Below are 26,506 nucleotides of genomic sequence, written 5' to 3'. Positions count from 1 at the left end.
GGCAGTGTACACATGCAAGCTGTATGCATCACTCACCTTTCACAGAGGAAGATGCAGTGCTATGTAATACACTACCACAATTAACATCTACTGATCCACTTTGCTTTTTTTGTTTTAAAGGTGTTCTAAGTGATTTACAGATATGCAACACAGCTTACATCTTTACTGGTTCTTTAGTCTGTAGACTCACTAAGAGAAAATAAAAGTAGTTTTAAAGTGACCAAAAATACGTCCAGCACAGATTTCATCTCAGTTGCACTAAAGAAAGTAATTTTTTCTACACGCCCAAACTGTTTTTCTGTTCAGGATGATTTAAGTTGTTTTACTTTTACACTGCAGTGGATGGTATCAGTAATTTCAGTTGTAACAAGCAACTGAGCTCATTATTTGCTCCAGCTTTTTTGGATGCCAACAACTTCTGCGGCTGATGACTTTGGCTGCAATTCAGAGAAATACCTGCATAAATCTTAATTACTAATTACATATGAGTTTAGGAACATGGGAATGAATTCACATACTGGTTGCTGTGGTGGACACAGCATGCTTGTTCAGTTCTCAGCTTTATGCTTTCTATTTGATGACTGTGTCTGTTGACTTTTTGAACAGTATGTCTGAGAACTAAAGAAGTGTCTGAGGAGTACCGTGTTCTGCCTGCAGTGAGACAGATACAAACTTCTGGAAGAAGGAGGAGATTGGTCCTACTCTAGAACCACTTAACATCCTTGGAAAGGACAGCTTTCTCCAGCAGAGGCAGTGAAAACAAACAAGTAAGGAGTCTGCAGCACCACTACAGACTGCCAGATAGTTGAGACCAACTAGAGGCCACCTTACACTAGAAGCATTCATACAGCAAAATGTCAGGGGCAGCAGAAAGAACACTCTTCTAGGCACTCCCAGAAAGGTGGAATTTTGTTCAACCCTAAAAGTTGCTGGGCTAATGAGCAGGACATGGGATAGGCCCCTTCCTGGAGACACACAGTGGGCAGGAAGATTTGTTTTCAAATTTTGCTATTTATTCTGTTTCACCCAGGAGATCATACCAGCAACTACTTCATTAAAAACAAGCCTGCAATAAACAAACCAATCAACCAAAAAAACCCCAACCCAACCCACCCAATAAAACAAACAAAAACCCACAAAACCCACTGGTGCCTGATTCAGTTTTAATATGAAGAAAACAAAGAGACTGAAGTATTTTTGGTTCTATTTTTTTTAAAACACTTGGAGGAGAAGAGGGATTTTATCCTTTCAGTTTACTTGCTATTCTGAAAACTACAGTCAATTCACATCAAGATTCTGACTAAAAGCCCTGCCCCAGTGAACAACTGTAGTGCTCAGCTTCCCAAAGCTGAAGTACTGCAAGGCTTCTGCAAGAACTCATCTTTAAGAAAAGTCAGTCCCATACAATGGCAGCACTGCTTTCCAAAAAAGGACATGATACACCCTCAAGCCACAGCCTTCCTCTCAGACAAGTGGACAGAAGGCTCAGGATAGCTTGGACCGATGCTTCCAAGCTGCAGACTCCTAGATTTTATGATTAAAAACAGTAAAAATAAAATCAAGCAGAGAAACCAACCTAAGACAGAGCCTTATTTTGTAGGAGGTCTATCTATGCTAATGAAATGCCATAATTATTTTGTCTCGCTCAGGTTTTTCTTTGCAATCTGCTGGCAGGACAGTTTTTGAGTTTTGCAGCTCTTCACCTCGCCCTTTCCAGCTGAGCAGACTTAGTTCATTTTATGTTGTCTTTACCTTCTTCTCATGGCTGTCCCAATCATCTCCTTAGCTCATGCTTATATCTACCCAAATTGCTTCTCTACCTTTAAAAGCGCTTCTGCATTCATGAAGAGCCCTCCTTGCCCTGCTTGAAGATGTTCCTTATACACTCACCCCACCAACCTTTTCAGTGTTGATTCTCCACTGATCTCTGCCATTTAACCCTGGAAAATTCATGGGCAAACCAGAAGCAAGTCCATCAGATGAGTTAAATGAATGACAGTCAGAAAAAAGAAATTAAGGCTCTCACATAAAACCCAGACATAGTATATGGCTCTGTCATGTGTCCTATTTATCTGAAACAGTTCATGTAGTGTGACAAAGCAGTGAAGAAAGCTGTAAGTGTTTGGAAAAAAGCCTACTGCAGTATTCCAGATAGGTAACATGTAACATGAAACTGCTCCACGTAACTTTAATGTGCAGATTTTGTTATGCATCATGTTACCACTTTTCCAAAACCTTTCTTTTCACACTACCTACTGGATATACCACGCTCTCAACCACTTTGACTCTGCATTATTTATTTAAAGCTTTCCACTGAACCCATCGTGTTCTCCCAAGTGGCAGTGTCCCTCTAACTCTCAAGAACAAAATGCCTGTAAACAATCCACTTGATGATGGAGAAGAGGCTTAACTCAAGGTTGTACATTTAATACTCTTAAAGTAACCTAAAGATTCTCTGTGTGTTGATTCACTCACAGCTGAAACAATAACTATAACCAACATCAGATTCCAAGAGGATAAGTTGATTCTAAACACAACCACTTTTCTGTGCATAACAATAACTTCTCTATCAAATGTCAGTGTTATAGAACACTGAGATCTACTAACCATTATGGTATCTTTTAAAACAAAAGTTTAGAAAAGAGGGCATCATGATTACTCCCCAGTGACTGAAAAGACCAGTTACCAAGGGAAGAGGAGAGAGGAGGAACCATCAAATAAATCACAATAAAACAGGATCTAAGCAGGCTAACATGCCTCCAATGCAGACTTGGATATACCCTCTTCTAGTGCATGAGGGACTAATTTAAATATTTTTGCATTTTAAAACATTGGTACACAACACAGAACTGATTCATAAGCAACAGCAAAAAAAAGAAGAGATTTTATTTTCAGATGACAGAATGAGGCAGAAAATATTAGCATCTCCCCAACAATTAAATAACTTGTACAGATACCATTTCATCTTTAAAATTCAGAACAGACATCATCTCACTGATTTTAATTCCTCTGTGAGGAATGAAATAAAACATAACTAACAAAAACAATGAGGGTACAAGATGTAAGCCAAGCCCCTCCAAGAAACTGGTAAAATGAGAATATATTGCGTCCTCAAAACAGCAAAGTTTCTTTGTACATCACGAAAACTAGATTCCAGTATGGTATCTTACTGGTGTGAAAAAACAGGAACTAAATCAGAATCAAAAAATGAGTGTTTCAGAGGGGCTGGGGGAAAGAAGAGGAGAAAGGTGTTGAAGGTTCATCAACACAGAAGCCCTCCCCTATCCCCCCATACTCTTTGGAGGTCACTGCCCTGCTGAATTCTGTCACCTATCAGTAACAGAGCCCTCACTCATTGCAAGTAAATAACTCAAATCTGGGAATCAACATCAGCATTTAACTAACATCCTTATTACACTAAGTTTCCAAACAAAAACTCTCAACCAATGTGAAGTCACTAGTTCTTTTTACCTAGTTCAAAGATGTTTTCAAAGCCCAGTTGTTTATCTGTGGGCAGACACCTTTTGTTCCCCATTGCATTAATTTTAAAGGAGCTACAGATCTATTTCCTTAAGCAATTACAGTAGTATGTTGATTTCATGTAAAATTTTCTCATTTTTAAGTAGAGATGTTGACAATACACTTAAGCGTACTCTTCCCACTTCTGTCAGGCTGTCCTTTTTCATCACACATATTGTGTGATCTCTGAGTTCATTCCTCTCACATTCTGTACTTAGGGAGCTTAGCAGTTTATCCTTACATGAAAGATCCAATTAGAACTCTGAAGTCTCAAGTGATTTTTAGTACTTCTTTTCTGCATTAATACTCATTAGGGAGGAAAGTGGGCTAATAAAATAAAAGACACTGGAAAGCACTTACTCTAGTCCACGCAGTTGTTTCCAAGCCAGCTTTCAGACAAACAGTGACTACAACATACTGCAAGGGAGAAAAAAAAAAAGGAAAAAAGAAAAAAGACAACTTGATTACTAACACTTTCAAATTCAAAGATGTTCATGGCTCAATCTTCCCTTTACATCTCAAAAGCTGCTACCATTTAGGTAGCTAGAAACGCAGGAACTTGGCAGTGTGGGATTAGGGAAGGACAAGGCATAAGCTATTGCAGGCGCATGTCTGGGGAAAAAAATTAAAAAGAAAGAGGGAAAATCAGGCACACAGCATCAGTTTGATATTACTTTACTCACACACTTTCTTCAGGTTTACACAGTTTTCTGGTGGTATAAAAAAGACTCTAAAGAATTCTACCATTCAAAAATTGCCAGGATACACAAACTTACAGTGTAAACTATGTTTCCGACAAATAAATAGTCAATTCCCTGGCCATTTGTGAATACTGCATCTGAAAAAAAAACATAAAAATTATCACATTTGACATTAGTGTATCAATGGAATGGATTAAATAACATAGAGATTTTCAGGAGAAAACAGCTGGTCCTAACCTTGCCTTTTTGAACATATAAAAGCACTTTTAGAAGCTGAGAAAATGGTAATGCAGAAGCTGTGCTAAGCCAGGCCTCATACATGATGCTCAGATAGAGCATATATCTATAGCCCTGGTTGCCAGAAGCTGGCCTAGAAAAAGGGGAAATGTTTGCCAGAGTATAACATGTAATTTGCCTCTAAGAGCTAAGGTATGTGTGTCAATTTTTCTGTCAGTCTGTTCTGTACTACTTATTGTCACCTCTAATAAAACTCATTATTTGTGTGCTTGTGACGAAAAAGCCAGTAAAACACCAACTGATTTGTGGTGAAAGAGAGCTGAATTAAGAAGAAAACTTTTATCTGTAAAGGACGCATGTAACATCGAAAATATCTCACTGGAGGTTAATTCAGTAACAGAGCAGTATTCAGCCTCCACATACCCTTTCTCTAGTCAAGTGTGCACAAGGGTAAATACACGTTAATCTATCACGTGCAAGTGCCAACCTTGGCAATACTTCAAATGTCATTTCGTCTTCCTTAGCCCTTGCGGAATAAAACCGGAACACCACGAAAACAAACTAGACTGCCACACTAACGCCAAGTGAACTTAAACTCACAGGAGTTTTCAAGCATTACTCAAGCATGATAAGTACTGCTATTTTCACAGGTTTTAAGACAACTTCTGGAGAAATACAAGCACAGCAGGGATGAAAAACACTTAAGATAAAACCCTGGACCTATTCCTAAACACATACTGCCTAGCACAGTGTGCTTATATTATGACAGTACCATTTTGTTAGTTTTATTTGCAAAACTGAATCTGACATTCTTAAAGAAGGGTCATGTACTCCAGGATCAGTACATTTTTAAGCCTATAAAGAAGCGTTTCAGACACCCTGACCTCTGTAGTGAAGACTCGCCCAGCTTACAGATAAAAAATCCTCTATATTTAGTATGTATAGTTAACCCAAGCTACCTGTTTTGTTTTTCTTCTACCATGGCTGCACGTGGCTGTCTCCAAAGAATTGACAGGCTGTGAGCATTTTCCAGAAATTGCTAGTTCTGTATCCCTGCTTGCTTTTCTCTTTTGAATGTTAACTACTAAGAAACAGCAGCAGATAGACCAGTCACAAACATTGGAACCAGAGTAAAGCCTGAGACAGCTTGGTTAGGAACTGGTCTGGTTTCTAGCCACAGACATCTCTATCACCCCAACTCCTCCTGCAGTACATGGTGTGGTGTCAGGCATTTCCCACATCATTCACAAGTATATGTCAAGTTTTAAAAACTGTCATTTTGCTCTTTCCTCTGGTGTCAATGGAAAAGGTGAAGAGCACTACAGAATTCAGTCCTCCATGCCTGTTAAACTCTATTGATGCTAAAAGTCTCAGTTTATTAAGAAAAAGGCATGCCCAAATATGTATCAATTTTGATAGAATAACCTGACATAATGACTTGGCTGTGCTCTAGTGTAACATCACAGTGCACATTTAAGTAACTGAATAAATTTTGCTCTAAGTCTCAATTTTTTTAAGGTTACATTTTAATGCAGTAAGTTAACATCTTCCCCCCCCGCCCAGTGATTTGCATGACCTTTCACTTTAAGAAGCTATGCAGTCCTGAAAGGAATGATATTTCTGTTAATGAGAATAGCAGGACACTCAGTGAACATTCATTTCTGAAACTATACAAGTGCTCATTCATGGACTATATGTACTTCATATTCTAAGGAACCTGACAGGTTAAAAACGTCCCAGTGTGAATGGCACATTTTTGTCTCTGGCACTGAAATCCCTTTTGCACTTGGAAATGCAAAGAAACTTGAAAATTCAATATTCATTCTTCTTTGGAAAGCAAGCTAACAGACCTATTCGAAGGAACTCAAAGTTAGCCTTTGAGCTGGTATTTCAGTCTTGTAATTTTAATTGGTGAAATGAAAAGTACATTATCTATTCAGGAACCGGAAAATATCTACAGAAGAATAAAACAAAACTTGTAATTTTCCTTAGCTGTTATTATTACAGATGTCAACCTAAAATTTCTGAAGTTGGATTTTAAGAGGAGCTTTTCAAGATTAACATTTCTCATAAAAACAGTGAAAGAGAACAATAAAACACCTCAAATCAAAACAAAAACCATTCAACCATAAAAACTCCTCTCCCACAAAACTCAACCTTCTCCCAGCCCACATACAGAGGAAAGGGAAGTCCCTTCTTTATAGGGTCCATCAGACAGCATGTGAAGCTCCCACTGAGGATACGATACTGACATTTTACTCAGCGAGATAGAGAAACATGAACCTGACTCCCACAAGTATCTTTACCATCATGCCTCTGATGTAAGCATTCATCTTCCTTCCCTTTCCATTTCTTTCAACTCCTCCCCAATTAATCCGTCCTGGAGTTGAGAAGCTTTTCTTGAAATCAGTGTTTTCCAGGAAAGAGTTTCACTTTTGAAAAAATTGTTTGTTATTTTAGATAAATACTATCCCCTTCATCATCACCCCTAAATTCCTCATCTGATCTAGTCCTACTTCTTATCACAGTAAAAGAACAGATTTCCCACAGTTCTTCCCTCCCACACAACTATATTGTTAGGTAGGAACCATGTGGGATTTACTGGTCCCTGAAATACCATGTAGTTGCATTACCCTTCATTAAAAGCAAGACTTCATAACACTAATTTGTACAACAAAAAGTCTCATTTCCCTAATATCTCTGGCTCTTGATCTGGTTTACTTCCATTTCAGTCAATTCATTTTTTCCCCCACAAGACTGAAATAGTAGTGAAATCTCTCTTTCATCCTACTTTTTACAGTACTGTGTTATTGAATAGGAAAGGCCCAACAAGATATAAAGCAAATGGTTGTCAGGCAGCTGCTGTAAGAACATTATGCAGCTAGAAGTTGAGGTATCAACTCACTACCAAAAAAAAAAAAAAGCATTTTATAAGACATTATTCAGTATTTGGGTAAAACTTTCTGCAAAGCAACAGGTTCATTTTTCACATATTAAAGTCACTATATGAACAATAACTATGTTAAATTAGAATAATTTCTGAAAGCCACTAGGTAACTGGCAAAGTTCAGCAGCTACAGACTACTAACTGTCTGCCAGCATTATTTTCTTGAGACTTGTTAAGACCCCCTGTTCTGCAAACACACTGGCTCTGTAACGCTGAACATCAGTTACTGACATAAGAAATAAAGAAGCCCTTACCATGCTCCAGCACTTTCAGTGGAAACCAGAAAAGAATGATGGAATGGATAAGGGCATTGATGCAGTGACCCCAGAAAACCTGAGGGAAAACAAACCAAGCCATCAGTAAAGTCCAAAACTCTTGACCTCTCTCTAACTCCTAACAAACACTTCATTGTGTAGTTTAGCATCGGACAATGTTTGTCCTGAAGTGAAATACCTAAACTTTTGCAGGATCTATTTCCTCCTATAATTTCTGGTTTTTCACAAGAAAAACACTGGTCCAGTTTGATCATTTTATTCTACCAACTTAAAAGACAATAGGCAAGCACACTTGCAATTTAACATCTTTATCAAAATACAGCAGACGGACAGAGTCAACGTTCTTTAATTACCTCAAAGAGTGATTTTAAAAGATCGATTCAGTTTTCTTTTAATGGACAAATACTTTGTGCCACATAGTTTTTAACTTCAAGATAACAGCAGCTCTGTACAAACTAGAACTTTACGTACTCTACAATTTTGCCTTCAGATAAATCAAACACACAGCTTCCTTGATTCAGAAGTAAATTTAGATGTGTTTGTTTCGAAATAAAGATGGAATACCAAATGCTGGCATTTTCCAGCATTTAAATAGCAAAATGAAGTAAAAAGCGTTCTTCAAAAGTCAGAAGACCAAATAAACCAATTCAAATTTTATTTTCCAAAAGAACTACTGGAATGGAGGTATAGTAAAGCTGTGAAAAAGCACCCTAGCAGAGAGCGTTATGAAAACATGTATACTAAATAAAATCCAGGTAATGTTATCCAGTTCCTTTGGAAGTGGTAAACCCATGACTTATCAGCAGTTGTGAATTGAAAAAATCATACTTTGATAGAAATCTTACTTTGAATCAAAGTTTATGGATATTTCAGGACCAGTTTCAGTTGAAGCCACAGCAGAAATCCCTTATTTATAATACAATATTATTTTAAAATTTAATTTAAAAATTCTTGAAAATTAAAATGTTCTTGAAAAGAACTAGGAGACAGAACAATCTTAATCTTAGTGGCTAGCATAAAGCAGAAGTAACAGTGGAAAACAAGTTATTTTCTAACAAGAAAAATCTAGAAAATAAGAATGCCCATAGTTGTTCTTAAAGAAACAGACTTTCCCTTACCCTTGTGTTGAAACCATCTGCATTTTGAGTAATTTTGTATAGCTGTGGAAATCTAAGCATGCTATCTTGAGTACATGATCTTTCAAAAATTCCCAGAGTAAAGGGTGGCAGTGCTGTGAAAATCTGCAAGGAAAGCAAATACTAATTAAAAGCAGTTATTAGTTTTAAGTGGATCTCAGATAATATTTCATTATCTAGAAAACAGCAAAGTTCCCAGACTTCAGTGAAAACTCACTACTACCTAACATGTTATTTGACAATTTTAAGCAGTCCAAACAAGTCCAAACATGAATTTCAGCAATTCATAACTCTGAAACATTGACTTATGAACACAAGAAACATGAAATAAAATTAGTATATTTAACCAATAAGCTCAAACCCAAGAAGTCAAGCATCATTATCTTCTGATGTAGCAGCTAATCTAGCAAGGGTCAAACACATCAGACTGCAAAGGAAAGACAAGTATTTTTACAAAATAACCATGAGAATGGGTTCCAATACAGCTGCAGTTGTTGCCATAATTAAATATGTAATATATTTAATCAGAGTTAAGTTTACAGACAAAGCAAATGCAGAAATCACATTTAAGAAAAAATCTACTGAAAAACAAAGGCCATTCTGCATTATGGTACTTTGGGGATTCCCCTGGCAGGCATGAAACGATAGGAACAAATTAACTGCAGTATATGTCTGGCTGTGCTATGGGCAGACTCTTAGATGACCAAGCCTCGGAAGCTTTCCAAGAGAGGCAGCAGGACGCTTTGCCAGAAGCAGAGTAAATTAGCCTCCACTGACTTTGACATTGCTGCTCTTAAAGTGTTTCCAGGATCTGAGGCAGCTCATTTAAAGCCAGCTTGGGTATCCGTGTTTCTTGCAGTCTGCAGTGCAGGCACAGACTGAAAATAACACCACCATGGAAGTCTGAATACTAAACTCCATTCGATTCCTTGTACATTAACAGCTTATGTCAGAAACATCAGTACTAATCTTATACATACATATACTTTTAACAGTTTGAGAAATATTGTTGAGGTTAAGAAACAGCTTGGAGTTATGAACTGTTTCAAGTGTGCATGCATATCTGCAGAAGTTGGGCCGTGGTTCCCACCAGGAGCGAGCTGGCAGTCAGGGACAAAGAACAACACAGAGGAAAAGAGACGAGTGAGAATCGGTAATTACAACCTTAGATCCAGAGGGAATTGTGTGTCTTTTGCTCATAAAGTGATAAACCAGATGGTGAAAATGGCAGCAGGCTGGGGGTAGGGAACTGAAACAAAGACCACTGGTCCAATATATTCCAAAGAAGGCCATGTCCTAATACAGCTTTAATGTATTTTGCCAGGTTTCCTATGCTTATTGGGGCATTTACGTTCTCACTTGAAGTAAATCTTCTAATGGTTCTGTTTATGAAGGCAAACCTCCAATGTGAACCAGTACAAAATCAGGAATTATAATGCTACTATGATTTCATACACTTCATATTTTAATGAGACTACTAATGAAATAAAGGGTTAATCTGCACAGAATAGAATGACAGATCTAAAAGCACTTCAAAATCTAACCCCTTCAAACTGTGGAAGTCCCTAATAACCTACTAGCACTTGATTCTTCACGAGTCCATGCAACCAGTTCTAATTTTAGAAAATACTAAGCTTACAAAACAAGGTTTAATTTCTACTTCACTGGTTATAGAAGATGAGTTTCATCCAGAAGCTTTAGGTAGGGTAGGTAAATTCATCAAATGAGGTTTAAAGATAATAGATGCAAATATCTAAATACAAATGACAGAGACTGAGTAACAGTCAGGAAATTAGGGTGAAGAGAATCAAGGGAATGATAAATCCTTGAATAAATATCTTCCACTAAGAGTATCAAATTTTATGGAATATGAGGGTTTGTGTCATCGTTTTTAAAATTAATGTGACAGAAGTTAAGTGTTTCCTTTAATACTACTCAGTGATAATTTGCTGGCTTTTTCTGTATTATCATATATTTGGAATGAGTTTTCTTAAATAAAAAAATTAAATTTCCTCCCTGCAAAGAGAAATCCAAAGGATCCTCCAACAGTGATAGCATCCTAATGACTTATATATCCATGCAGCAGGCCACTCACCGGTAACATTACAAAGGTAACACTGTCAAACACCAACACAGGTCTATGCTATGGAACTTGGTTTCAGAGATCTTTCAGACTTTAATTGATGTGATTGATTAAATAATATTATTGATTAAAGTAATATAGTCATAAGGCACAGTGTAGCACTCTGCAGACCATGGCAAAAATCAGAAATCACTCACAAACTGACACATCCTGTCCTTGGTTCAAGTGAAAAATGCTGGTTACACAGTGATGCTACTTCTCTTTCTGTACCTAATGTAGCATGAGTCAACCCAAAAGCATCTGCATGACACTTATCTGAACATCTAACTCTTATGGGGTCTGAGAGAAAAAAATTAATCAAAACTCAAAGATTAGGACATTTTGAACATAAACTATCAGCAAAATATTCAGTAGAAAAGACTGAAGATGCCTTGAAAGAGGAAATCAAATTCTATCTAAAAATCTGCAGAGTTTTATGCAGGTTACATTAGGCTAATCATCTATTTTCAAGGCATTCTCCCAAATTTATTTTTGTGATAAAAGCATCATTTTAAATTACTTTTTTCTTACCTCAAAGTGGATTCAAAATGATTTTTACAAATGAACTCACCTTCCCTGATATATGTCTATGACAGGTACCTGTGAAAAATGGGACACAACAAAATAATATACAAGTCCCCAGCATTACCAAGTCAAAACACTTACCACGTTATACAGACCAATGCACCATCGCTCAAATAAGATCTGCCCAGAAAATCCATTAACGAAAGCAAACCAAAGCTGAAAAAGAGACAAGTTACAAAAAGTTTTAGATTACTACTGCAGTACATGTTTCCATTTACAGTAGAGAAGGATGTGGAATACAGACCACCATCTGGAGACAGCTGCTTGTCATGCTCTAAAAACAATTATCAGGAGTGCAAAGCAGTTACTCTCAAGTCTTACATTTTAAATACTGAGTGAGTACTTCTTGTTTAAAATAAAATACTCAGGTGATGGAGCAATTTGCTTTACTTGCATCACTACACTAAAAAAATAGATGGCCTCAAACTATTTCAAAATCCTTAACACTGGCAAATTAACATGCTTGAAGCCAGAAACCAATCTCATTTCCATTGTGGTCAGAAAAGACTAGAATTTTCAAGGTGTGTTTTGATGGACGCGCTGCTTGTGTCCTATTTTTACAGTCCCAGAACTGCAGTGATATCTGCTTGTCGGTCACATTATCATGATTGTATGACAATTTTATTGTCTAAATGATGTAAACATAATTATGTAATAAACCACCAACTTAACAATCAAAATTGGAAGAAATTGCACAAAGAGGTTGGGGAGTATCTATCCTTTTACAAGTTTACAGAACTTGCCCAATTGGGCAAGCCCTGAGCAATCTGGTTTGCATTTAATGTTCACCCTACATTAAACAAGAGGTTGGACTATATGGACTCCAAGTTGCCTTCAAACAGCCTCTGTAATGCCACGATCCCAGGAAACAGCTGTAAGCTTCAGTGCACAGGTAAACTTTTCTGAGCGCTTCCTTGGACCCAACTTCCTTGAGCCTACTAATCTTGCTTAAGCACCTTTTTTAAGCACGAACTGCTTTACTGGGTTGGAACAAAGTTTCTCAGTCAGTGGGCATTGAAAGAAGCTTAGGAAAGAATATAATAAGAAGGGAAAAAAAATTATCTTTTTGCAAGCAAATTGGGAACTGGAAGAATAATAGCAGCATATCCCGTGACACATTTAATAGAATCATAGAATCAGCTGGGTTGGAAGGGACCTCCGAGATCATCAAGTCCAACCCTTGATCCACTACCACTGCAGTTATTAGACCATGGCACTAAGTGTCACATCCAGTCTCTTTTTAAAAATCTCCAGGGACAGAGAATCCACTACTTCCCTGGGCAGCCCATTCCAATGTCTGACCACTCTCTCTGTAAAGAAATTCTTTCTAATATCTAACCTAAACCTCCCCTGGCACGACTTGAGACCATGCCCTCTTGTCTTGCTGATGGTTGCCTGGGAAAAGAGACCAACTCCCACCTGGCTACAACCTCCTGTCACGGAGTTGTAGAGAGTAATGAGGTCTCCCCTGAGCCTCCTCTTCTCCAGGCTGAACAGCCCCAGCTCCCTCAGCCTCTCCTCATAGGACTTGTGCTTGAGTCCCTTCACCAGCCTTGTTGCTCTTCTCTGGACCTGCTCCAGCACCTCAATATCCTTCCTGAACTGAGGGGCCCAGAACTGGACACAGTACTCCAGGTGTGGCCTCACCAGCACTGAGTACAGGGGAAGAATCACTTCCCTGGACCTGTTGGCCACACTGTTCCTGATACAGGCCAGGATGCCATTGGCCTTCTTGGTTGCTTGGGCACACTGCTGGCTCATGTTCAGCTTCCTGTCAATCCAAACTCCCAGGTCTCTCTCTGTCTGGCTGCTCTCCAGCCACTCTGTGCCCAGCCTGTAGCGCTGCATGGAGTTCTTGTGGTCAAACTGCAGGACCCAGCACTTGGCCTTGTTGAACCTCATCCCACTGGAATCAGCCCAACTCTCCAACCTATTCAGGTCCCTCTGCAAGAGCCCTCCTGCCTTCCAGCTGATCGACACTCCCCCCCAACTTAGCGTCATCTGCAAATTTGCTGATGATGGACTCAATCCCCTCATCTAGATCATCAATAACGATATTAAACAGGACTGGGCCCAACACTGATACCTGGGGGACACCACTAGTGACCGGCCGCCAACTGGATGCAGCACCGTTCACTACCACTCTCTGGGCCCGGCCCTCCAACCAGTTCCTGACCCAGCATAGGGTGCCCCTGTCCAAGCCGTGGGCTGCCAGCTTTTTCAGGAGTATGCTGTGGGAGACAGTGTCAAAGGCCTTGCTTAAGTCCAGGTAGACACATCCACAGCCTTTCCCTCATCCATCAGGCAGGTCACCTGATCATAAAAGGAGATCAGGTTGGTCAGACAGGACCTGCCCATCCTAAACCCGTGCTGGCTGGCTCTGATCCCTTGTCCATCCTATAGGTGCTGTGTGATTGCACTGAGGATGATCCGCTCCATAACCTTGCCAGGCACTGAGGTCAGGCTGACAGGCCTGTAGTTTCCCGGGTCCTCCTTCCGGCCCTTTTTGTGGATTGGCGTGACATTCGCCAGCTTCCAATCATCTGGGACCTCCCCAGTGAGCCAGGACTGTTGACAGATGATGGAGAGAGGCTTGGCAAGCTCTTCTGCCAGCTCCCTCATCACTCTAGGATGGATGCCATCTGGTCCTATAGACTTGTGAGGATCCAAGCAGCTCAGTAGGTCACTAACTGTTTCCTTCTGGATTACAAGAGGGCTGTTCAGATTCTTGTCTCTTTCTACAAGCTCCAGAAGCCAGCTGTCCTCAGGACAACCTGTCTTACTGTTGAAAACTGAGACAAAGAAGGTGTTAAATACTTCAGCCTTTTCCTCTTCTTTGATAACTATATTCCTGCCCATATCCGGTAAAGAATGGAGGTTTTCCTTGCCCCTCCTTCTGCTATTGATGTATCTGTAGAAGGACTTTTTGTTATCCTTCACAGAGGTGGCGAGATTCAGTTCAAGTTGTGCATTCGTCTCTCTAATTTTCTTTCTACATCACCTAACTATATTCCTAAACTGTTCCTGAATAGCAAGCCTTTTTTTCCATAATTGGTAGGTTCTCTTCCTTACCCTAATTTCTTTCAAAATCTCCGTGTTCAGCCAGACCAGTCGTCTTCCTCGCCGGCTCACCTTTTGGCACACTGGGACAGCCTGCTCCTGTGCTTTCAAAACTTGCTTCTTGAAGTACATCCATCCTTCCTGGACCCCTTTGTTTTCAAGGGCTTTTTCCCAGGGTACACTTTGAACCAATCTTCTGAATAGGCCAAAATCTGCCCTCTGGAAGTCCAATGTAGAGGTTTTATTGACGGCCCTCCTTGCATCCCTGAGTACTGAAAACTCTATTATTTCATTGTCACTGTGCCCCAGACGTCCACTGAGCACCTCATCTCCCACCAGCCCCTCTCTGTTTGTGAACAGGAGGTCTAGCGGGTCTCCATCCCTGGTAGGTTCATTTACCAGCTGGAGTAGGAAATTATCCTCTGTACACTCTAGGAATCTCCTAGACTGCCTCTTCTCTGCTCTGTGGAGTTCCCAGCAGACATCCGGCAAGTTAAAGTCACAAGTTCACACTGCATGGGATGCACTACGTATTACAGAGCAGTGAAGTGACAACCACACTTATTCCCTTCTCGCTCCCTGAGAGCCCATGACACTTACTGCCAGGTATCTTTTCTGTCACCATTCTGTCGTTCATATGGCAGCACTCTCCTACCATCATTGTTTGCTCTCTGGCTCACTTGTGCAGTACTAGTGTCCTAGGAAAACACCTCAGATAGCATTTACTTAACTGTATGTCATCTGATCTTTTCTCTACTCCCACCCAAAGTGGATATAGAATAATTAGGAAAGAAGACAAGAGAAGAAAATGAGACTGCATCAAGACCTACCACTGTTTTCATAGATGCAATATCTAAACAGACTAGGACTCTTTAGCATGGGACAGAGGCAACTTAATTGAAGATTAAAATATTCACAAGACTGGTAAGAATAACAAATAGCTGTTCAAACAGGCACTGCTGCAAGACATGAAATTAGCAGGCTACACAAAAGGAAAAAGCGAAATGTTTTCACACGATACATGGCTGATCTATGGAAATGCTAATCCACAGCTAAATGATGCTGTGGATGCAAAAGGCAATTAGAAAAAAATCACAGAAGGAAAGCTGGACACCAGATGAGTATGCCAGAGAAACTATCACTGTTCACAAATCAGAGACCGGGTTAGTTGAGGTCTTATTCTGACCCTCTACAGCTGTTCTTACAGCTATTATATTGCCATTCTTTTTTAAAATTAATCAGTTCTAATGCACTCTCAGTGTTCAAGTAAGAAGCAATTACACCGATCCCAATTCATCTGTTTATAGCTATGCCTTGCACAGTAGGTCAGCTATTTTAATTTATTTCCTACCATTTTTTAAGCCTTCATCCGCTCTTTCTAGTAGGGAGTTCCTATTTATTTCACAATATAGTATTCTGAAGTTTGCATTTCTCCATACCTGCAGTTTGTAGTTTACAGTGCCCTTGTAAGCCTTCTTAAGGGTCACCAGCTTCACTCCATTACCACTTAGTTGAAATGCACCAGCCTAGTATATACTACCAAAATATTTCTTAGGTTTCCTAAAAAAAGTGCCTCTTTCTTTCACGTTGTCAAATACGCATTAAATTATATAAGCATTTAAGCATTCACCTCATCAGCGCTGTCCAGAAAAAGGACAGAAGACACACTTTACACCCCAACTTTTTATCACCACTTCTACTGTATTGAAACCTTGAATGAATACTCTCTTAATCTTCCTCTAAGGATGCAATTCATGGCCCAAAGTAGCACATTGACCAGTGCACTGTCGCCCTTGCAGTGTTTCAGTCAGTTGTACAAATCAGCTCTTCAAATGAAACATATGAAAGATCTTTGGTAGAAAGCCTGAGGTCCCAAAAAGAAACCACAATTAATTTGGGGCTGTCAAGTTAGGAACTGGAGGGTTTCTTCTAGGAAGAATCAGAGCTTTAAAAAAGTATACTCCCAGATATTTAGCAATAATGACCTAGGCATTTATCATCTCCAGGCTTCTTGCAATTAATTGCAACGATGAATGAGGACAGCAATTCTAGAAACCATAAATAGCTCACAAATCAGAAGGCTGTCTGGCTTAGTCGGCAACCTCAGACTGTGCTCAATTTTCTAGATCCCACTGGGCAAAGCAAACTTCAAAGGTTTGGTAGCAAATGATGAGGCCTTTTATAACATTGCCTCATGCTCCTTAGGAAACAATTGCTTTCTGAAACCATAGCCTCCCACAACTAGTCCTCCAGCAACAGACATTGCTGATTTTCCATCAAGAGGGGAAAACAAAGCAGCCAGACTTTCTGTAGCTGGCCCATGGCTAGAAGACAAGCCCTAAACCAGGCAAATCTAACATCTTAGATTCTTAGATTCACGTTTCCCAACAAAAATATTAGCAATACTGATAGAATCACATAAAACTTGGGAAAATCATAGCTGTTAAGACACCTTACAAAGCAGCAGACTATCAAAGTACAAGTGGAAAATACCCATTCAACAGCCCAACTCCTTCTACTCGAAAGGTGCTACCCTACGACAACTGTGATGCAGAATTCATTAAAGACCCTGCTAAAATGACCTTGAGATGAGTCAATTACCATAGGAGAATAGACGTGTCTGACTGGGGTAAACAGATATCTGGCACCACTATTTTTAGTCTTCTGCAGCATCTTTCAACACTGAAAGATATTTTCTATAAAGAAGTTTTCTTCTTATTTCAAGGCTGATATAACTTGGCTAGGGAAGAATTGACATTTAGGAAGTTCAGTGTTCTGCCATTTCCACAGTCCAATTTGAATTCTTCTTCTTTTGGCAGGATCCATACAGGTAAAAATTAGAATCATGAACATTCCCAACACTTATGTATGTCTGTGTGCACCACAGGCTCCAAACAGAAGGCAAAAGCTTGGTTTTGCCACAAATTCACATTATCGAATGCCAATTGACAGACTGTGGGATACTGTCTTATACTTCCTCAATATCTTAGTGTCAAGAGGAAATCAGATACTCTGCATAAAATATATATTTTAAATTTAACACTAGCCATAAACTGTCATGCATGGTTTAAGGACCAGCTGTTTGTAAAGAGAGTATGGTACACTTTAAGGTCAGCGAAGGGAAAAAACCCCTCCACTCGAATGTTCCTGTTAACAAAATGTACTAAATATATTTGAAGTTGCAACAACCCATGCTTGACTCAGACTCGGTAAGCTGGTAGGAAAACTTGCCAAGTCTGGCTGGCTTGCCAAGCTCCAGGGGTTTGCAAGGCTCAGCTCCAGTACTGCTATGAACAAATGGGCCCAAAGTTATTAAACCTCTTTTCTGGCTGGAAAAAAGAAATCTTTTCACTTTAACTATTACCTAGCTGCCAAAAAGCTGGAAAAACTTATTTGTAACTCAGCTACAAAATATATATTTTTCTCCCAAGGAAAAAGAAGTCCAATTTAAAAGTAAAGAGATTCAGACCTAAGGCTGAAATCTGGGTCAATATATTGTTGTGCTTTATTACAGCAGATATTGCAAAGATGTGAAACCAGTAGTTACTGTGCAAAAAGAAACTGGAACATGTTGCAAACTGAAAACTAGCCCATGGTTCCTGCCTTGAAGTGTGGCTGCACTCTTTAAATAAGAAACCCCACTGCTGAGGCACTTGATGCCAGCTGTGATGTGGGCACTTTGCCACTAGAGAAAGAGGAGAGGGGAATAAATCAGAGGTCAGCAAAAGCCAACAGATGGTAATACTTGGTTAATATTGACTTCAGCTGCAGGCATGCCAAAAGATCTCAAGGTAGAACAGTCCTGCACTGCTGTTTTGAGCCACCCAGCCCATCCACCTGCTCTAGAGTATATTTTGAGAAAAGATCAAGTATTATTTTAAAAAAATATTCCCACTCGAGCAAGTAGGAATGCAATTTTAATTGCATTATTGCTTCATGCATAATTACTGCAAAATTAATGCCTGAAATAGTAGGAACTAATTTATTTAAGTGCTCTAAGGCACTGGGATAGCAAATCATCTATTCTAAACGTGTATATTTATGAAGTCTTGATAATAGACAGCTTAACGAGTACTAGAAATGTTTTTGCAATTCTGCTAGAGGGCACAGAAAGCTAATGTAGTCAGGGTATCAACAATTGCCACAGGCACCAATTACAGCCAGACTGGATGCCTTTATTATTCAGAAATTAGTTAAATTCTCAAAATATCCTCTCTCAGCACACAAACATTTTGCATGTTCTCTACCAAATAGGCTCATTTACAGTTTGCCCAATAAAGCAGGTTTGTGTGTCTCCTGTGCAGATGATTAATAATGTATCCTGATTTAAAATCTCTCATTACAGATGTCGCTCTCAATGCCAGGCTCTTATTCCTGCCCAAATGCTCACAGCCTTAAAATAATCCCTTCATTAGAGAATGTACAGAACCAATTTTATAATACAGGTAAAGTGTCTTAGTAATAAGATTTGACAGGGTAGGCATGGCTGCCTGAGACTCAGTCTTCATTTGCTGAGGAATATTTCTCTCACTCCTTTTATTCTCCCCAGTGTTTATTAACTCTTTGCTGAAAAGAGATTGATATTTTACAATTGAAAAGCATTTGCTCTAGGCCTGTGCACCCCAAACAAGTGCCTATTCAAGGTTAAAAATCATCTCCAGTCTTGTCTGCCAGTGCTAAAAATTACTTTCAAAGCTTCATGCTGCTTTTGTCTCGTTAAAAAAACCCCTATGCATTGACTGCAATGTTTTGTCAGGTAGATACTAAAGAAGCCAAGATAACAGAGATTTCCCAGCTTTAAACACTGATTTATTAAATAAGCCTAAACAGCTATTATTTCTTCTGTTGCTGACTTCATATGGTTTATATAGCAGAGATTTTATCAGCTTTGTCCTTCTCTGCTTATAGAAGAAGCATAGGTAGAAAATTGTATTCCTTCTTTATAAAAGTTGTTTGAGCGCTCCTCTAACCAATATCCTTTCCCAAAGCACAGGTAACACGCAACAGGAGGTGCAAGCACAGAGCAGAATAGAAAAGAGGAAGGGGGCAAGAGGAGCCTCACCCCACACTTAAACACACTCACAATTCTTAAAGTTTAAAATCCATGGAATAATTCTGAAGACTTAAAAATTAAATAAGAAATAGCAAAGTTCTGGTTTTTTCCCTCAGTAGTTAAAGAATAATCATGCTGCTTGTCCTGGGAGTTTTGAGCATTGTGGAAAGATACCACACCTGCAGAAGACTACACAGTATACATCAAAGGACCTCGCCACTAAGACGTAAGAAGTTTGACTCTTCCAGCAACGCTTGGCCCCAATATGCTGATTAATGTGTTTAAAAAAGTCAACAAAACATAGCAGGCCATGCAAACGCCTTTTGTTGGGTGGTGGTTAACTTTTTTGTGTCCCTTGAGTTACACAAACATCTAATCAGTATGCCAAATTATGCTTTTAATGTTTACGTCACTGGTAAAATGAATATCCAACCCATTAGAACAAATTTAACAGAGCTGTAATCTAACATTTTGGGTTTTTCTTAAACCTTATGAAACAAAGCAGAGAAAAGGCAAGCTGTTTCTCCAGCTCTTTTTGTATGAAGTATTCCAGGGTCTTAATATTTGCCTAGCACACTAATTGCTGCAGAAGCAAGCCTATGATAACATGATAAGAAATGGCCTGCCTTGCCAAAGGGCAAGTGTACTTTCCAGAAACTTTGGTTGAACTTAGGAATCCCTCAGAACACTCCCCTTCAACAAATAGAGTCAGCTCTTCCCAGTTTGTTTTTCATCCTTCTTTAAGTTTTCTGGAGTATCAAGAAAGCTGAGATTGCTACACTAAGATTGTCTGATTTATAAGGCAACAATCTTGAACTCACAGGACTCACACAGTGACTTTCCAAAACTCAAATTATACAACAACATGGTTCCGGACAGTTCAGTCAAGCCCTGTCAGGATGCAGAGTTTCAACATATCTGCCCAGTCAAAGGGATCTAAAACCACAGCTACAGCAAGGCTACCAGGACCGATGATGCTGGGAAATTGCTGATCATTTTCCAGTGCCCTGCTCTGGCTGGGAGTCAGACTGAGACAGCTGGAAGGTACTAGCTGAGAGGAAACAAGGCAGGAGCTTGTTGGCTACATCCTCCTCCTATCCCTGCTTGGGGAGCAAGTGGGCTCAGCTGCTTGGTTACTACGTTGGAAACATCATGCCAGGCTGCCGTCTGCTGCTCAGCAATGCAAACTCATGCCATGAACTCCCAGTACCATCAGCCTTTCTTTACAAAGCAAACACTACTTGTAACACTCTTTTATTTAGCAGCAAGAAAGCAACTATAAAGAAAGGTTTCCACTGACACGGAAGATGCGCTTATGCACAGAAGAGTGACTGCAGGGTTGGGGTCAATTCAGTAGTGATAATTTTTTTGGGGGGGATGGTGGTGGAGGGGGGTTGTTTGGGGGTTTTTTTGCCTCCCAGATTTGCCTGATCAAATTCTTTAGTTGCCCTTGAGTACTAGCATGTAACTGTGGAACTGAGAAGTACAATATGACTATTAATAGCTTATGGTATCTCCTCAGCACATAATCATGCCAGACTGGTCTTGCTACAACTTTCACAACTGTGTAAATGACACAATTCACAAAGAGAGCTAAGTGGTATCTTTAACCAATGATAAAGTAATAGAAGTGCTTTAGGTTTATTATTCTTAATTTGTTCTATAGTCCTGAAATAAACAGATAAAAAAAGATAAAAGTTTAACTATTTTACATTAATAGGTGAGAAAACATCAACAGTTTCAGGTAACTTATCCACCCAACATTTTGCTAAGCACTTGGAATCCATTAAGAAAAAATATGTCTGAAAGCAAAAAAGGCAGCATTTGAAATAGAAGATTAGGGAACTGCTGAAGAAAGGATGCTACTACTATAAGCCAAGTAAGGGCAATGGAAAGAAAGCACAGAAACAGCTACAAAAAACACCAACTAATCTGACATTGGACATACAAGCAGAAGGAAAGCCAACAAAACACACAGTGCTCCATGAGTGAAGCCTGATAATGCCACGAGTCCAAAGAGACGCTAAATGCACCAAGGTTCTTGATACCTGGGATGTATACTAGGGCTCACTGCAGCCTGAATAAAACACATCATCACAGACTGTAACAACAAAATATTTCAACACCTCTCATACCAAAACAGGAAAATACAGAACACAAATCTGGCCCTAGAAAAAACTACAGATAATGCAAAAAGATCCCCAGCCCACCCCCTAATATTGTGTGTATCTGGTAAGGGAAGAGTAGAAATCTCAAAAAGCAGTACATAAATACCCAAATTAGAACTGTCTATCTCTGTGGAACACTGATAGAATACACCTGGGTCTGACTCCAGCTGGAACTGACCTTACAGTACCACACATTCTGCCACATATACGCACACACATGCAATCAAGTGACTAACAAGCAGCCTGTTTCTCTCAAGTCACAGCATAATGTTTTCACATACTGTTAGGTGAAACACAACAAAATCCCAAACCCAGACCTCATTCCTGTAGTAACCCGGGATAGCATCGCAAGAACATAGGAACATGTAGGTTTTTTTGAATCTAGAAGCATTAACCCTTTAGGTGTAGAGGTTACCAGGAAGGAGTAAGATAGGTATGGAATTAGAGAAAGGACCATGTAGAATGGTGTAATTCATTAAGAAAACGGTACTACTTTTGCTCTTAAGTTTGCTTCTTCTCGTAGCATTGTGTGGCTGGCAGTTTCCATTTAATCTATATGTTGCTTAATGAAGTAGAGTTAACAATCCATGCCCAAATGCATTCATTTGTACCAGTATATGGCACAAATGTCACTAGGATAAAAATTAATATGGAAATCAATATTCATTTAATGTAGCTAAAATACAGTTGTGCATTCTTATTTCTTTGATATGAACCTAGGCAATGTCTTAGAGTAATAGGGATTATTTTAAAGTTTCCAAGGACCAGATGCAATCCCAGAACTGACTGAATAAAGCTGATGGTGACCAAGACCCTGTCACTATTCAGCTCCTATCTTATAGGACATTTTACTTCAATTCTTTCTCTTCTTACTTTTCTTTGCACAAGTCCCTTATGTTACTGTTATAAAAGCAGGTTCACAGACTTTGCTTTTCTTGTCACCACATAAAGGAATCCTTCTGCAGAGCTGCTGAATTAAGCGTAATAGGAGCAGTTCTGTAGCAAGGTCATTTTAGGTCTGGAACTGCAGTCCCCTTAGGATTCCCTGTTATGGCTACATGAAGTGCCAGGTTCCCCTTGCAAGTCTGTTTTTTCCCTCCTTTCTCCCTATGAAATAAAATTCAGTCTCTCTAAGACCTTGAATTAAGCTACTTTTATCCAGGAAGTTTATATGAAGTTTTCTGACAGCTTGGAACCCAAAGAAAATAGCAAAATTAGCAACAGAAAAAAGTCAAATTACTACAGAAACTGCAGCTCATCTTCTGTCATACTGACAAGAGTAAACCTTCACAGGGGTAATCCCAGGAGCAGCCCATGTTTCTCATTACCCACAACTCTATTAGCATTTCAGCACAGAGACAACATTCTAGCCCAAAATTACCAGGGCACAGGATGCAATCTAAAAAGCTTCCCACTACTTTTATTGCATTTGTTCCATTTCTAGTAATACAACCATTTTCTTGGTCAGTGGGAGTCTTAAAACAGACAGGACTTAGCATTTTCCTTTTTACATGGCTGCTTTTAAACATGCTACTCCTTCTCTTAAGGCTCCAAGACTAGTTCACAAAAGGTCTGTCCCCTCCTCTCTTTGCCTCTCCTCTCATGTAGAAAATATATACAATATTGATAACTCAAGTCTAAATTTATTTCTTTACGTGCTGGCAAAAGCTAAAAGAATTGGGTCCTAAACATCTTTTGCCAAAATACGCAGCACATTGTAAACATGTGCAATCACTTCACTGGTAAATTACTCATTGATGTACTTCCCACTAAAGAAATAACGTTTGAACTTCTTTTGGAAAGCGATTAGCTTGCTTTCACTGTGATACATACAAAGAAATTCTTGGTAAGCCTTTAGAGCATTTGCTGTATCTTCTCTTATACCTGTGTACAAAGAAAAATCAAAGTAGCTAGGAAAATACCTTAGATGAGAAAATGGGAGGCAGAGACATATGTACAGAAAGCATCCATACCACGATTCACTTGATCTAGCTGCTGTACACATCCCTTCTACTTCTTCAACAGTAGTTGTACTTCAGAACTAGATTCAGGTGCATAAAAGCACCTGAAGAATGCAGGAGGGCATAAATAGATGTGTTCTATTTGCAAGCCAAATGAACTGAATGCTGGGGAGAGGCATATTTACACCCTCTTAATGAATTCTTGGGACAGAGAACTCTTCCAAACACAGCAGAGGTTCCAAAAGACATTCTTCTGTATGAAAACCAACTATTACATGAAAATTTGCCCAACTAAATCATAGTTATGGTTTTCCCTCTCTTGCATTCTCCCCTCATTCTAGATAGAACAGCATACATCTCTAGTAAAGTAGCTCTTCCTGGTGCAGAATGTTGCCATTTAACACCTGAGTGAAGACACAATAAGACCTTTAAATAAAATAAAAAGAGAACCATCACAGCATATCATGTAAACTGAAGGCCTAGAAAATAAGAGTAATCAGCTGTATGGGGAAACTTCTGTTCAAGTCATATATGTCACAGATTCTTTCCTCCCTGGAAGCATGTATCAGTGTTCCTAAGATCCTGGTTACTGGGAAAGGGCTCAGCTCCCTGAAGGAGCGTCTCAATTCCACAAAGAACTGCAAATGCTAACTTTGCACAAGAGTATCAAGACAGCCATATCTATTCAAACAAATGGCTCATCCCACCTCGGTGCCTATTTTTAACAGTGCATGCATGCATGCCAAGCCCTAGAGCAGGCCATGAACCACACGGTTTCCAGGTGATCACCCAGTATCTGGAAATATCCAGCTTTATGGATATGCTACATGCCTTGCCTGTGTAGTGACCTGCAACAGCTCTATTCCTTTGTGGCTTTCCTGTTTCCTCTTTAGCCCCTGCAACACAACACCTTTTGACAAGGAGTTTTAGGTAGGATTCAAAACAATGAGCTCAAGGTGCAAGCCTTGATATGAATCAGAAGATAGTGCAGCAGCTGACAGGTTTATTTTTTAGGACCTATCTGGCTAAGAAGGAAAAGGAACATTGAACAGGACACCAGTGAGTCAAGCGAAGTTGAAGGATTGTCTTGAAATTTGTGGAGAGGCATCGACCAGCTGGTTAATTAATAATATCGAATACTTTGGTGTAACAACAGATTTTTACCAACTCTACCTAGAAAATAGGGCTAGTGACCAATATACATGAAACAGAGTGGTAACCCAGATCACCAACACATTTTTTGGGGCCAGGATGGGGGAAAAAATATTTGTCCTAAACAATGCTTCTAAGAGGTAAAAGAAGTAGCCTTTTAATCTAGGCATTAGAAAGATTATCCATTGGCAAAAGCATTTAAGCTATGAAATGCCTTTCACTGCATATGGCCCACAGCTCGTCTGAAAACTGTCACCCTCAACACACGTAGTCCTTTAAGCTATCTTGGTAGGCTTAGTACCCTCAAATATCCTCTTATCTTGCCCTATATCCACAACACGAGACCTCACTAATGCTATAAACACAAATCTCATTCTTTCCAGCACTTCTAAGTGTTTTTAAAAAAAACCCCACACAGTTGGCCTACTCAGAACAACAAGCACAAAGGGCCACAAGACAGTGAGCCCCACTATTCCTCCAGGTGCTAGCACTGAGCAGCGTGGACACAAGCCAGTCCACATCTATAAGCCTGGTAGTCAGCTCTCTGGAAAAACGGAAAAACACAGCATAGCTATCGCTTCCTCAAAAGACACCAGAGACCCATCTGGAATTAAACAAAGCAAGTCACCTTTGTATTGCATGGGGCTCTCCCAGCCTCCAGTCTCTCAGGAGCACTTTCTCAGCAACAGTCGTTTCAACTCCAAATGGAATATCACAACAGACAGCAACTTAATGTTTTATTTAATACTATCTACCATACTGCAGCACAACAATCAACTCAGTTTTAAATGCAGGTTTTAAGTCTGTGGAACAAACTATCCAGGCTATCATTTCAGTTTAAATCAGGCTTAGAGTGCTCACAGAACATTTGGAACCAATTTAAGTGGATTTACTATCACATTGCAGTTAAACCACTGTAACTTCCTTGTGTAGACAAGCCCATATGACAGGCAAGAGAACATTTGTTTATAGTTTGGATAACTATATGAGGAGAAGGAGGATGTCAGAAATAGCCTTTGCTTCACTGTTAGGGGATTTCAGCTCTGAAGGTTGAAAGGTGGGGGAAAAAGCTTATTATTTTGCTTGCACTGTTCAAATATTAGAAGAAACTTTAAACCACTTTACACTGGGATCTGTCTCAGTCACTCAATTTTAACAACTAAGAATGTACCACTACATACAGCCACATCCAACCACTTCTGGAGAAATACATCCAGAATATACATGTCAGACTTTCTACCCTTAGTAAACTTGGCATTTTTCAGGTAAATTATAAATATAAGTAATGCTTTTAAAACAAAAAATTTCTTTTAATCTTTCTTAATCCCCAGAAACACTATCCAATCCATTTTCACTGCTATAATGTCAGCTCTTCAGATCACTTTAAGATGGCAAGTGGTTACTTACATCAGTGATCTTGCCATTTAGAAGCTGCCATTCACAGTTGGGGATTTTTTTTCCCTATCAGTGCTGAAAATAAAACACAGACAAAAAGCCCCAGCCTCAGAACCGCTGTCTGTATGACACTTGTAATTCCCAGACTGCAGTAGGCTGGAGGTCCTTTGTAAGGGGCTGACACGCAAACATTTA

General features: G+C 39.4%; 1 protein-coding gene across 6 annotated transcripts in view; it reads right to left on the bottom strand.

The window, feature by feature from the left end:
- The window catches only part of ATP8A2 (ATPase phospholipid transporting 8A2), a 325,416-nt gene that overhangs the window by 106,494 nt on the left and 192,416 nt on the right, over positions 1-26,506 (bottom strand). For all 6 annotated transcript variants that reach the window (XM_017831596.1, XM_017831595.1, XM_017831597.1 and 3 more), the window contains 5 exons: positions 11,604-11,678; positions 8,798-8,920; positions 7,659-7,737; positions 4,296-4,357; positions 3,880-3,936 (listed from right to left, as the gene is read on the bottom strand). In XM_017831596.1, coding sequence (XP_017687085.1) covers positions 3,880-3,936; positions 4,296-4,357; positions 7,659-7,737; positions 8,798-8,920; positions 11,604-11,678 — 396 coding nt within the window. The remainder of the gene's footprint in view (positions 1-3,879; positions 3,937-4,295; positions 4,358-7,658; positions 7,738-8,797; positions 8,921-11,603; positions 11,679-26,506) is intronic.

The sequence above is a fragment of the Lepidothrix coronata genome, unplaced genomic scaffold, assembly GCF_001604755.1.
Source record: "Lepidothrix coronata isolate B3197 unplaced genomic scaffold, Lepidothrix_coronata-1.0 Scaffold193, whole genome shotgun sequence".
NCBI classification, from domain to species: Eukaryota; Metazoa; Chordata; class Aves; order Passeriformes; family Pipridae; genus Lepidothrix; species Lepidothrix coronata.
The sequence above is the reverse complement of the archived record's forward strand: the minus strand, read 5'-3'. Positions and strand labels throughout refer to the sequence as shown.